General features: G+C 35.4%; 2 protein-coding genes across 3 annotated transcripts in view; one reads left to right on the top strand and one right to left on the bottom strand.

Moving 5' to 3' along the window:
* LOC136031257 (ornithine decarboxylase antizyme 2-like) overlaps window positions 1-7396 on the top strand; it is a 50057-nt gene extending 42661 nt beyond the window's left edge. For both annotated transcript variants that reach the window (XM_065710675.1, XM_065710676.1), the window contains exon 4: window positions 6779-7396. In XM_065710675.1, the coding sequence (XP_065566747.1) occupies window positions 6779-6891 (113 nt within the window). In that variant the 3' untranslated portion in view covers window positions 6892-7396. The remainder of the gene's footprint in view (window positions 1-6778) is intronic.
* LOC136031259 (short-chain dehydrogenase/reductase family 42E member 1-like) overlaps window positions 1-14418 on the bottom strand; it is a 443764-nt gene that overhangs the window by 65081 nt on the left and 364265 nt on the right. The gene's annotated exons all lie outside the window — the stretch shown is intronic.

Here is a 14418-nt window from a genome sequence, read left to right as displayed (position 1 = left end):
GGTCTAATACTGGCAGAACGGGGCCAAAAGCGTGTGGGTCTTATTACAATTTGGGAAAGGAGCAAAAACATTACAGTTGTGTGTGCAATGAGTTCGGGAGGGCTTTATGCTTCACCAATGTTCATTTTTCCTTGATCTCGTATGTCCCCGCTCTTAGAAAAAAACGGACCACCTGGATCAGTTTACTCATGCTCTAAGACAGGCTGGATCAATGAAGAACTGTTCGTTATTTGGTTAAAACACTTTGCTCAGTTTATTCATGCTAGTAATAACAACAAAATTCTTTTTATTCTGGGCAACCATTCCACTCATTGCTCAGGTGAAGCTTATGATATTTGTGGGGAGAAAGGGATTGTTATCATGTCGCTGCCACCCCATACATCACATAGGCTTCAGCCTCTGAATGTAGTATTTTACTCACCCTTGAAGGCTCATGAAAACCAGGAACATAGTAAAATCTACCCCTTACGATGTAGCAGAGCTATTCAATAAGTCCTATTCACCAGTTGCTACGATTGCAAAAGCAACAAGTGGGTTCAAAAACACTGAGATCCATCCTCTTAATCAAGGAGTTTTCAAAGATGAGCATTTTTGGTAGAGGACATCATCCAGAAGAATCAAGAGTTAACGCCTGATTGTGTGGAAGATTACTTGAAAGCTAATTCAAATGAAGTCATCACAAAAGTAGACCAATACGAAGTCATGACTGAACAAAACTTAGAATCCTCGGCCTAACTTGTAAAAGTTTATAGTCAGCCTAACACAGAAATTGATGTGTCTGTGCAAGAGATTTCTCCTCTACCTGGATGCAGTAGTTGGGCTGATGAACCAAGAAAAGGAGCGAGACAAAAGCAACATTCTCAGATCTTGACTTCAACAGCGATGAAAATCCTGCTTTAAGAAAAAAGAGAGCGAATCGATTGATGAGGAAAACGTTTGTTAAGACGAATAAAAAAGTGAGCTTTGTTTGAGAAAAAGGGTAAAGAAATTTATTTCTATTGCGAAGACACATAGAAAGATGGAGAGGTATGGTATCGGTCAACCTCTTGAGCATTATGGGCACATCAAGAATGTTCTGGATGGGACAGTCCTGACGCGTGTTTATGTGACATGTGCTCCAGAAAGTGAAATTGACTTAAAGTTCTTAAAGCTCATGAGTTAAATATATTGGCGCTTAAATTTTGTGAGCCATTTTTTGTATGGAAAGATGTTTTTTCAAGTGTTTGGCTTCTAATTATGTCCACGCTTTCAATTACATTTTTGTAATTTCCTAAATACGGAATTATGTAACAATAAAAATATAACGATTTAAGTTTAACATGTTTGTGTCTTTGAAATTTCTCATATTTCTTAATTTACAGCCATTTAGTAGAACATGACATTAGCGACTGCCATTACCCTATGATAGGGGGTAATACCGGTCAAAGCTGATTTTGCAAAATCATTCATAATACCAATAGGTAAGCTTGTCTAAGGCTCAATTTGAGTATACAATAGGTAAAATATACTATGTCAGCGATTTAACATTAGTTCGTTTGAATTTTAGGTTTATGCTATTTTTTATTCTCATTTTACCTTAGGTGAACGCCATTACCCCAGTCTCCCCTACTATGTATAACGGAGTTAGTATAAATTGAGAATGAACGTGACTGTCGATTATATTTAATTTATAATAGTTTAATAATAAAAAAGAAACAGACTAAAACTTTACATGCTTTGGTACTTGTGTTTTATCCAAAACCCACTCAAGAAGTTTGCTTTGTTTGATCTGAGTAAAACTGGTTTTCTCTCTTATTCGGTTATAATTAGCTTTCGTGAAATAAACAACGATGCAGGTATATTTTAATTGAATATTTAATATATAGAGGTGGTTAGGTTAGGTATTTAATATAATACGCTCTGAGCGGCCTACTTTTCATAATTCTTTGTTGTAGTTTTCATAATTTTGTTTCTCAAGCATTATATTTTCATTATATTTGGTATATTTCAGTATGATTAACCTAGCTTCATTTTTTGAGTGTGTTCGGGATAATACACAAGTACCCATGCTTTTAATAATAAAGAAGATCAACAAATTTTGCATATTCCACTTCATATAAGTTTGACTTTTGCAATGCAAGATAAAATGAACTTTGAAAAAGTTAATAAGCTTGCTTATAAATGAAAAATATTCATTAAATTTATCAAACACAATATTTGACCTGTAGGTTTCTTTAAATTTATTTAACATAGGGTATACGTGAGATTTTGAAATAAAAATACTCTTTCATTTTGCTAGAATTCCATATCAGAAGATCAATTCATAGATATACATATGTACAATTGCATACAGCCGACATCCTAACATGTGTCTTATGTATGGTTGCGTGATTGGCTTTTGTTTAAATGTGAACTTTATGCAAATCGGTTCGTACAAATTTTGTCAATTTTCTCGAATTTGGTCAACTATGGTTACTGAAACAGAGCAAACAAAATAATTTGGGTCTTCATTGGCAGTCAGTAAAGTTTTCACTTGAGTCCTTTTTCTTTCGATAATTAGCTTCCTGGATGATTTGATAACTTGAAATTACGATTCACGCACTTTATCATAAGAAAACATTAGCTGTAGAAGTAAAGTCACCAGCTGAAAAATCACTAGAAATAGTGATAAATCACTAGGGGTGGCAACCCTGGGAACACCCCACAGCACACAATTGTTAAGCACACTTCGTCCCGCACATAGGTAGGTAAATTTCTACAATGTCACGCCTCCTGGCACACTTCTCCCTTGTGTTTCATGGTATCTTGCATACAGTTCGTGGTAAACGATCAGTAAGTAAGGAGCTACTCGGCCCAATAGTAACCGAGAGTCAAAAAAGAAGTGTTTTTTTACGCTGATTCCAAATATTTAAAATTTATTATTTTTACCTGATCAACAGCTACAAACCTGATAAAATTTGCCGGATTTTCAAAAAAATACCATCAGATTCAGCATATCTGAGAACCCTATTGTAGAGTATCAAGAAAGATTGGCTTGAATAGCCTTTTTATTCCCTCAAAATGTTCTAAAACTGTGTCTTAAATTTACAAGAGGAAAATATACTGAGGTTTTGCGATAAATGGCGAATGTAGAGGTTCTGCATTGTGTAGGATGGAAGAAGGGTATTTTTCCGTCTAATGACTTCTGATGGTTCAACAGAGCGGTGATTCGGTGCAGTATTGTTGACTCATTCATGTGTCCCAACCCTTAAATATCTAACTTAAAAAGTGCAAATTAAATAATTATTATGTAATTTAGCAACATGTGTATTTGATTCCATTTTAAAAGCACATCAAAGCAGGATTTTGCTGCATTACAATCAAAATATAAGAAAACTTAAATCGAGACATTCCATGTTTCTTTGAATTGATACTTTAATGTAAATGGTTACTAATGGTTAATTGTTTAAAATTTCAACATACTTTGTCAATGATACAACCCTTATGGACTTGAATATTGTTAGCCTTGTTCTTTAAAAGGGGACTATTTCATTTATACATTTTATTTTGCTGAAGGTTAAATTCGGTCTTGTTTCTATTAGTTTCCCGGCGCTATATTGTGAAACCAAGATATTGATCCCGAGAACTAAGCCAAGATTCAGGCAAGCTCTATCATTGATCTTGTTCTCTTTCTCTTTATCAGTTGTTTTTGTTTTTCGAAGTTAAAGCCTCAAAATCTTTTGGCATTCAGCGTTTTTGAGTAGTTTCTTTTTCTATTTTTATTATCGTTCTGATTCTATTATTTATTCTATTATTATTTTCTTCTTTCTTTTTCTATTATATTATTATTCTATTAGTCTATTATTATAATGATTCTGTTATTATGATTCCAGACACGTGCACAAGGTTGGGGTCTTTTTTCCTCTTAAGTTTCAATTTGTTAATGATTTTTAATCTCTTCCATACAATCCATATTCTTCTCTTTTATGGTTGACCGCTCCTGTCCAAAAATAAGTTTTTGTATACGTTAATTTTATACTACATCCCTATAGGTTTTGTTTTATTCTTCAGAGTTCACTTCCTAATTTATTTATGTGCATTGGATATAGTGTACCTCAAAGCGTATTTGACATTCACATATCTCTCTTTTTGTAGGTCTTTAATTAAATATAAATAAATTTATGTTTGTAAATGAATGTAATAGAGGACTTTAAAACTTACAGCAAATAATAGTTATCAGCTTTGCTCCCCCCCCCCTCCCCCATACACATACTACTGGTAATTTAAAATGCAACAAATATGCCCAGGTGATAATTACGCATGTTTTATTATTTAAGCGAATATATCAAAATTTCTTTTGTTTTACTTTCACATTGCTCATATGTTCATATGAAGTATTGGGGTACGATAAAAAGGAGTCAACCTTTTTTGGAAAGAGTCGGGGGTTGTTGGGATGTTCAACAGGGGTCCAACGGGTTGAACACTTGAACTTTTGAATTGGACACTGTCTTTTCGCTTCAAGTTTTAATTCTGAAGCCTAACTTTTGTAAAGGAATGATTTGAGGGCAGTATTCGTTTAGGTGTGTGAGTGTCAATCCAGAAAAATGTAGGGGGTGAGGCGGGTGGTGGCGGTGAAATGTATTTTTCAAAAACTAGGGGGGAATGCGAAAAAAGTATTTTTCTATGAAAATGTCTAGTAAAGGTATTTTTCAGAATTTAGGGGGTAGTCTATCTAGCTGTCTAGGTGTATGTGGCTTTACGTAATTAAACTGGATTTTTCCCGTGGAATGGGAGGGATCATTCATCTTTTGGGGATTTCGGCAGTCCGTCCTCTTCTAACACTCCCCCTCCTGCCATGTGCGTTCAGTAACGTAAAACAGCTTATTTCAATTTCTCTGCTATAGGCTTCACTGTCGTTATTACCTTGTTTGTAAAAGTTTCATCAAGAGCACGCTCCTTTTGCGGTTTTCCTCCCCTTTTTTAAAATTTGACACATTTGGAATCAGCTTTAAAAGCAGATTTTTATGGCACTTGGTATTTACCAATTGACATAAAGCGATCGCGAATTCTGTCGGTTTGTCTGTTCCGGTTTTGCTAGTTTAGGCATTTCCAGATAAGCTAGGAGAATGAAATTTGGCTGGCGTATCAGGGACCAGACAAGGTTAAATTAGAAATAGCCGTTTCCCCGATTCGCCCACCTGGGGGCAGTGGGGGTATTGCGGTTAATTTGGAAAAACTAGAAAAAATGAGGTATTTTTAACTTAAGAACGGGTGACCAGATCTTAATGAAATTTGATATTTAAAAGGAACTCATGTCACAGAACTCTTATTTTAAATCCCGACCAGATCTGGTGACACTGGGGGGAGTTGGAGGGGGAAACCGGAAATTTTGGAAAACACTTAGAATAGAGAGATCGGGATAAAATTTGGTGGGTAGAATAAGCAAATGTCGTAGATAGATGATTGGTGTAACCGGACTGGATCTGCTCTGTTTGGGGGAGCTGGGGGGTCCAGTGCTTTGGTGAGTTCGGTGCTTCTGGACGTGCTAGGACGATGAAATTTGGTAGGCGTGTCAGGGACCTGCACAAATTGACTTGATAAAGTCGTTTTCTCCGAGTCGACCATCTGGGTGGCTGAAGGGAGAGGAAAAATTAGAAAAAATAAGGTATTTTTTAACTTACTGGTGGGTGATCGGATTTTAATGAACTTTGATATTTAGAAGGACCTTGTGTCTCAGAGCTTTTATTTTACATCCCGACCGGCAACAAGCCTCTGATTTTCCTTTTAAATCAATCTGCTGATTCATAGAATTTTGCTAGAGCTCATGCCATATGAGCTCTTGGCTCTTCCGACCTCGTCACAAGTGTATTATGAGCTCTTAGCTCTTGTTTTTTATGTAAATATTTTTTTTTTCAAAATCTGGTTTTTAGGTTTGTTTTCTACTGACAAGGATCGCTCTTTACTTAACGATCATTGACATAAACGGTATAAAGTGTGTCATATAAAACTAATAAATAACAGATCAGAAGACAAAATGATTTGAATTAATAAAAAATCGCTTTACCACTTTGCGCAAAAGATTTGTCGTTAGGCATGTTTACCAAATGCAGGTTGGAAAGTTTGGCATGCTAGTTTTTAGCGTTACAACCCAGTCTCACTGTTTTGGACCATTAATTCCAGGAAAATTGTGCTAGAACCAGTAATCTCAGATACTGAAACCTCAACAGCAAATTTTAAACCGCTAGTATCATGCTACTTTCAGTGTTTTTCAGATTGTTCCTTTCAGATAGAAATAAAGCCTGGAATTTTTAGAGGCATATTGATTTTAGCTATTTGTGACATGCAATGACTTCCATAAGGAGGTATATGCATATGTAAGCACAAAATGAATGACAGAATTGCTCTTGGGGTCCTAAGTATGTCAATGTGGGTAAGCTTATTTAAAATGTTAGACATTCAGTTTAGAGTGGAGATCATATAAACAAACTTTTGCTGAAGGAGGGGCGGGGGGTATCGTATAACATCTTATCACACCAATTTGTACGCACTACTTTCAAGGTAATTAATGGCATAACAGTGAATTTAGAGTTGGTTACCCGAGAAACGGGCTCCAGGGTAGAATAGGGGGTACTTTTTTTGTCGTTTTTTTCGTGGTTTCTAAAATTTGCCTCCACAAAAATAATAGTTATAAAAATTATTATTTTTATTTGAAATGTGTTGCAGCCTGTGATCAGTATGATGTTTTCTTACTTTTCTTGCTTTTGTGTTGTTTTTTATTAGTAATAATATTCTTTTTAACAGTTTTCTTTTCATATTCCAGCTCAGGCTATTCGGACCTTCATGTTTTTGGGTTTTCGAGTTCTGTCACCAAACCATGAACTTGTTCCACCCAATTTGAATAACATCTATATGATCTGCGAGCTTAACGACTAAGATTAACATCTACAAGTTGCTAACGACATTGTTGTTTCCCTACATGTGTGTGTTTGTTACTATGCTGAACTTCTGTGTCATGTGGCAATCCCGGTTATCTTTTTTCGACTCTTAGTCTTGTCTTTTCTCTTATTTTTATTCTGATAATTGTTTATTAACCGGGATGATGCAGAAACTTCTGTGTAGTTTTAAACTCTTCTCTCGAGTCATGGGTTAGATGCGATATATAAACGTGAACAAAATGCAAAAAAAAAGTGAAATGTTTTTAAAAGTACAAAAAAAGTAGATTAAATTTTCTTTTCATTCCAACTTGTAATCAGTTCGTTTATTGAGGAGTGTTTTGGGCTTGCCCAGATATAGCAGATGGGCCACATTCAGTAATTTGAACGGGAGTGCTATATAGGTCTCGTATTCTTATTGATTATTCACCAACATATTCAATCCCACAAGTTTCTATTGTTTTGTTCTCTGGTAGTAAAATAAACTTTTGACGTGCAAACACAAATTTGTATTTTCATCTTTGCTTTATTTAAGGATGCGTTTTCATTGAATCCAAGAACTGAAAAGTCGATTCGATCCTGTATCCATGATCAATAAAGCTGGAGGATCTTCATCCTTTTTTTCATTTGAAAGCATTCGTCTTTTTTCTTCTTTTTTTTACTTAATTCTACAGGAGAAATTATTTTTTAAAATTTCCAATACTATCCTTAATACCCTTCCATTGCCTCCCCAAATAAAGCTAAAAGATATCGTGTTTGGTGTGTCAGTTTTCTGAATTTATGATAAATATCAACAGCTAATTCAACCTACAATGTCTTATGCCAAATGCCAGGTTTTAAAAGGCAGTTGAGGATTCGTTTGACCTTGTTCCTTAATACGGTGTTTTTTTTAATTTGAATTAATCTATGAATTTGGGCCTGATCAGGTAACGAAATGGAGAAGGTCAATATTTCTGGCTCTATATACCCCGGAAAGTAAGAAAGAAGTTGGAGAAGCAAGTCCTCCCTTCAAAAGTAGCTCCTTTCCCGTCTCTGATGACAGGTGGAATGAAAATTGACGCCTGGTTCTTGTTAATGATTGGGTGAGCCTCTCGAGAGAGACAAGTAAACATGACTGTGTTTGCTGTCCTCGAAAGACGAGCTGCAAATTCAGTTCTTAGATTAGTTTCAACGGGGCTGAAACATCAAACCAAAATTTACTACGAATTGCTTTTAAGCTATCTAACGAATTTCTTCCGTAGCAATTTAAATATTGATCTAAGACATATATGAACCAAGGACCCTTAATAGGATGCGAGAGAATATTTCACGAAATGATTTGTTTAGAATTAACTCTATGGTACCAAGAATGTATCGGGGATTTTTTTGCGTCATAACTTTTTTTCTATACTTTTTTGTTGTTTTTTATGAGTCGGACAAAAATTGCGGTGGGGTCACACTCAATGTCCGCTCCCCTCTGGTACAGCCTTGTATGGTACATATATATTAAGTAGGATTTTAACGAAAAAGGGACAAGGTGATTGCGTTTTTCTTAAAATGGTAAAGTTGTCGTCTAACTCGAAGAACTGTTAATTTCAAAACAATCAAGATTATCCGAAATTATACTGCTGGCATTATTCATATAGCTGTATTTGTCAAAGCATCGTATCTCCTTTGTCTTTCCTGGCATTGACAGTGTTCTTCTTATCTTTTCCCTGCAATGTTAGAAATGCAAATTTTATCAAAGATTAAAAATAGTACTCTGGTGCTAAAGGTGACTGATAAGTTTGGAGAGTGCAAGTTTGCTTACCGGAAGATTTCTTAGCGTGGAAGAGCTGTATAACAAAACTGGCGGAACGTGCGAAATTGCGAAGGTAAATTCGTCTATCTTACCGAATTGTAATGGTAGGGACAAGGAATTTCCTCGTTTGTCGAAACTATTTTTCTAATGTTTACGTTAAATCAAAGCTTTTGATCATCACAATCTGGTTTTGCACAATCCTTTATAAAAGTTTTTTTTTCTGAAAAATGTTAATTTATTTTAATACACCTGTACATCTCAAGTTCTGTATTTTGAATTAAGAAATGTATAAATCTAATCTTTTGTTATTCGCAAATTTCTTCATAAGCAGCAGTGCTATATAGACCCCTTTCTGTGCATCACGCAGTCATTTCGTTTTGTTTTGTTTTTTTTTACACACAAAGAATTCAACCAAATTAAATTGAGAAATGATTGCGCAAGAACTCTAGGTGTTTTAACCAATGTTAATAACACCTTTTAATTTTTAAATACATTAGGCAACTTCTTAAAGCTAATGTATTTTCCGTTTTCTTGTTTACTGCAATTTTTATGGAACGTTTTAAACTTGATTTGAATATGCAACCCTAATTTTAACTACGTTTCTAATGTGCCTGATGGTAACGTGAATGCTTTACCTGGTTGATCCTGCCAGTAGCATATGCTTGTCTCAAAGATTAAGCTATGCATCTCTAAGTACAAGCCCCCAGTGAACGAAACCGCGAATGGATTAATAAATCAGTTATGGTTCCTTAGATCGTACTATATCCTACTGTGGTAACTGGTAATTCTAGATCTAAAACGTGCACAATAGTCCCAACTTCACGGAAGGGGTTTCACGCCTTTTAATTTGAAAATACATTAGGCAACTGTTTTAAACTATTACATGTTCCATTTTCTTGTTTAATGCGATTTTTATGGAACATTTAAACTTGATTTGAATATGCAACCCGAGTTTTAATTAACTCTGGTTTTGGTTTCAAAATTATATTCAGTTTATTGTAGTCAAATTTTAAATTTTACTGTTCCTGTACTTTTTTTAATGAATTCTATGATGGAAAATGAAATCTCGTACAGATATTCTCGTAAAGCAACCTGAGCCGAAACTAGATATTTTTGCTCTGGAAAAGAAGGTCATACATTTCATTTCTTGAAGTGCGTGATTTTAGTGGAAAGTCACTGTGAAAATCAAACAGATCCGTCTCCACTAAAGCGTCGTCTTCTTTAAAATGTTGCGTAACAGGTAAAGAATCTTTCAGCATCAGTCTCTACAAAAGGAGATGTGACGAGCCTATGCTACATTAGAAATATGAAATCTTGAATATGTTGCATGAACTAATTTTTCAAGTCTGAAAGAATTGGAGGCTGTATTCAGGACACAGTGAAGGTCCTGGCTTGTCAAGTGTTAGCATTAGACAAGCAATGTTTGTATTAACCCTGAGTTAATACAAGCTGCTGGATGCAGTCTGTCGTGGCGTGTTGTCAATATGTTAGGGAGGTACTACCTTCCGGTAGGTACAGCGATATTTAGAAAGGGTAACTACCTTCCGGGAAGCTATGACGTTGGTAGGCTCTAGGATGAGAATTTTGGGGAATCTTTCCAGGAACCGTTGAATACTAAACTGGAGAGTTTAAAATTTGACAATGTAGAAGATGGAGAGGATAGTTTTAGGGAAATAATTTGTGAAGTCGCTGACAGTGTCCTAGGGAAGAAAGCTGGGAACACAGCTAGGAGTATTAGTGACAATGCTTTATGTTTAATACAGCTTGAACAAGAACTGTCTGAGTGATAGATCCTACGAAAATAAGAGATATGTGCGGAGAGTAGAGAAAGTATAAAAATATATACTAAGGAGGTGTGAAGTGTAGGTCATGGATAAAATTACCGAAGATGCAGCTAGACTGAACACAACTCAATCACTTTCTCAATCATAGAACTCCTTAGTAATTGGCCTCCAGGAACTAAAAGATGACAAGTCTTTCTTCCCGCTCTTAGGAATAGGCATAACCCTGCTAATATAGAATGACTATGATACTAAACCAGTAGTAAGTAAAAGGTTGAAAAATGCCAGTAGAGTAATAAGAAAAGAAGAAAGAGCAAGTTTGAGGATTAGAAAATACGCCATCATGATCCTTAGCCGACCGCGCCTTAAACGTTTTGATAGTTTTACGTAACATATCCTCAAATATCCTGTAATCAGTTGGGCAATTCTTCAACCTTTCACTGTTAGAAACATGCGAAGTCGACAACTTGGAAAAAATATTTTCCCACTCTTTTAGCAATGGTGTGGAATTAATATCAGGTGTATTAGTCCGTCTAATGCCTCGGAGAGCTTTCCAAAGGAGATTCCTCTCCTTGTCGTTACCAATGTTTGAAGAAGGTTCTTCCATGATCAGGTTATTATGACGGTGGAGCTCCGCTTGGGATTCGGCCTTTCTCTTTTTCATTAGCAAAAAAGCTGGATGCGAGTCTCTAGGTTTACCTAGTGCCCACCATTTCCAATACGCTTGTTTTGCCACCTTATTAGAATTTACCAAAAAACGATTGAGGCTCCAAAAAGGTTTCTGCGTGCCCAATCTTATCCTATTAGTAGGAAAAGCTGCCGCAGCACCGTACTTTAAGCAATGGATTAATTCAGAATAAATACAATTAATAGTCAAAGATTGATTACTGTCCACCGCGTCCAACCTATCAGGAATAAAACTTTATCAATTAAAGTCTCAACCCTTTCTTGGTAAAGCGGTTTAAAATTTGGATTCCAATCAACCCGACCAAAAAAAATAGGAAGCTTATTACCTGAAATACCTACTGGGGAAGGACGAGAAGGCAAGGGGGGTAAAAGGAACTGAAGTGGCATGTGGTCGCTAACGAGGAAATTTTCGATTACAATAACCACAGACAAAGGATCACTTGGGTTAGAAGAAAAAAACATGATCAATATTAGTTTTACTACCACTCCAATGAATATAAGTAAAATCCTGGGACTTCGGTAAAACAGAAAAATTAGGAAGACAAGACGATAAAATTGTTCCCCGTTCATTCGCTATATTTGGATCACAGTTAAAATCCCCTAAAATATAAGTACGAAAATTCGACTATAAACTAGAGACAAAACGACTAAGATTAAAACATATTGAGTAAAAGCATCAAAGGAGATATCATCATGGTAATCAGTTGGAAAATAACAATTAATTAAAACTACGTTTGGAAAACTACAAGCTAAAAAAATTGTATCAACAATTTGTAAAAACAATTGCTAGAATAGTTGCATCTAGAGACTTGGGTAAAATAATAGCTAAGCCACCGGAAGGACGCCCGCCAGTCGGCGTGGAGGGAACAGCAAAAATATCATGCTGAGTAGACAAACTAGAAAGCAGATTCAACGAATGATCAAGGAGATGGTGTTCTTGAAGACATAATAAAGATGATTTTTCATTCAAAAAACTATGAAGTACAGGTAATTTCCCCAACACACCATTTGAATTAAAGGACGTAACGCGAAGCATTACTACATTCATTTACAAAATTTCTTTAAAGTCTTACACCTAATGCTGTAAGCTGGATGATCATTCGAGCCACAACTGGCGCCTTTAACTGTTGCTTGACATGGGGAATTTTTAGTCGAAATGTGAATACAGCTACATCGGGCACTATTGAAACATTCAGATTTACATTGATTTTGACCATGGTTAAAACTTTGACATTTAATACAACGCCTAGGCTGAATACAATGATGTTCCACTCAACAAAGCTCATAACCGAATTTCATGCCATGTGTGATGTAAAAATGCAGGTATTCTTCTGTTTGAAAAATAAATCTTACGGTTTGCGATTTTCCTAGCCGATTAAACTTGATTATACCCGGAAAGTCCGATGCCTAGGCACTAACATCAAAATCAATGTCAACACTCCTGACAATTCAAAAAAATCACCGAGGTTTAGAAGTTATTATGCTTTCAGGAAAATTAACCTTTAGATCACAACTGAGCTTTGATGCATCTTGACAAGGTACCGATACCATAATAGTATCCTTAGTCGCTTTAACATAACGAATGGCATTCAATTCAGCCGATAGAAGAGCTTTAGCGAAGGTCTTTTTCTTTTATGGTATATCCAACAAATACATTAAGCGCTATGTACGAGAATAAAGCTGCTGCGGTTCAGGTAGAAAATGAGGCTTGTATCTGGTTCTGTATTAAATCAGAAGTTAAGCAGGGTTGTGATCTATCCCGATTTATATGGATTCTTTAGCTGGACTTATTGTGCAAAAGCTGAGTTTAGGCTATTACAAATTGATAAAGCTGAAATTAGATCAAATTTCTTGTGTGTAGAAATACATCTGGTGGAAAAGCTTATAAATGTCACCTTCAAACTGATTGGAAAGACGAATTATAACGCCTTAGTGTTACACATCTCCAATGCTTTTTTCTTTCGGTCTGGAATGATTAAAAAACATATTTAGTCAAGTAACTGGGCTAAATGAAAGTATTCTTAGCCCTAGCTGATCACACAAAAAAGCGTTGGATCTGGAGTATCGCTGTATCGACATACAGTTGTATTGAATATTTCCTACCGAAAGTAAATGTTGTAACTATAAAAGCATCAGCCTGGCTTATGTAGGTAGCAAATTACTTAAAATGATGATACTTTTTAAACTTAGAGATGTTGTCGACAAAGTTTTAAGAGAAGACAATGCAAAAAAAAATAATTCTATCTAATTGGCAACAGTCTTTCACGCTTCATATATTTAGTCTATCAACATCTCCCATGAGCATTTCAGGAGTAGCTCCGGTCAGTGAGTATTCCCTTGGCTGAAGATTGATTCTAAATTCTGAAACACATTATTTAGCATTATATTTTATTAAAACTGACAGTTACTAACACCATCATTAGTTTTCATTCAATTACTTTGTACTCACTCAAATATATTTATATTCCTTTTTTTCTGTAAACTTAGCTGTTTAGTGACTTTTTTTTTCTTCCGAATCTTAGCTCCTGCCTGTGACAGACTTTCATGCATTTTCTTTTCGTTTTGTCGGGTATTCTACACTTACATCTCTTCTCAAGCTACCTTAAATAGGACCATGCTTTCATCCTAATTTATTAGTGATATATCTATTATTTAGCATTGAAGAATGCATAGAATTTGAAATCTAAGCCTTGGGGGCTTTTCAGCAACCAATTATCTCTTAGAATAATCAATTCACACTCTCCCTACAATAACATCGGTCAAGGGAAGGAGATGGGTATTTACCTGTCCCCTGATGTTGAATGATGTTTGTTGGGGTATTTTTATTGAGAGAACCCTTTTTTGGCACTTTAGCAATAAAAGAATTGGGAAAAAATTTCACTTCCCCCCATGCACATAAATTTTCGAAAATTAATACCACTGTCTACCAGGACTTGTTTACAAGAAAATAACAATTATTATTACCAAAGTAAATAAAAGAAAGTGTTTGTCACAAAAAGTATCACATAAATACCGAATACAAAACTAACTTGTGTTTCTGAGCGCAAATAGTGACAAATGTTTGGTTGTTATTGATGAATATTGACTTCTGAAGCGCAGCGTCCTTCATGCCATCTATTTAATTTTCTTTTTCAAATAAGTTTCAGCAATGACACAATTTATCAGCCTAGAAAATTGTAAAACTAGGCTATAATAAATTATATAATTGTGAATTATAGCAATATTAGCTAGTAAGCGAATCTACCGTATGAAGTTTCTGTATCGTAAACTGTTGTGCTAT

This window comes from Artemia franciscana, chromosome 9 (assembly GCF_032884065.1).
Source record: "Artemia franciscana chromosome 9, ASM3288406v1, whole genome shotgun sequence".
In the NCBI taxonomy this organism is placed as follows: domain Eukaryota; kingdom Metazoa; phylum Arthropoda; class Branchiopoda; order Anostraca; family Artemiidae; genus Artemia; species Artemia franciscana.
Note: the sequence above shows the minus strand (reverse complement) of the source record. Positions and strands in the feature narration are given on the sequence as shown.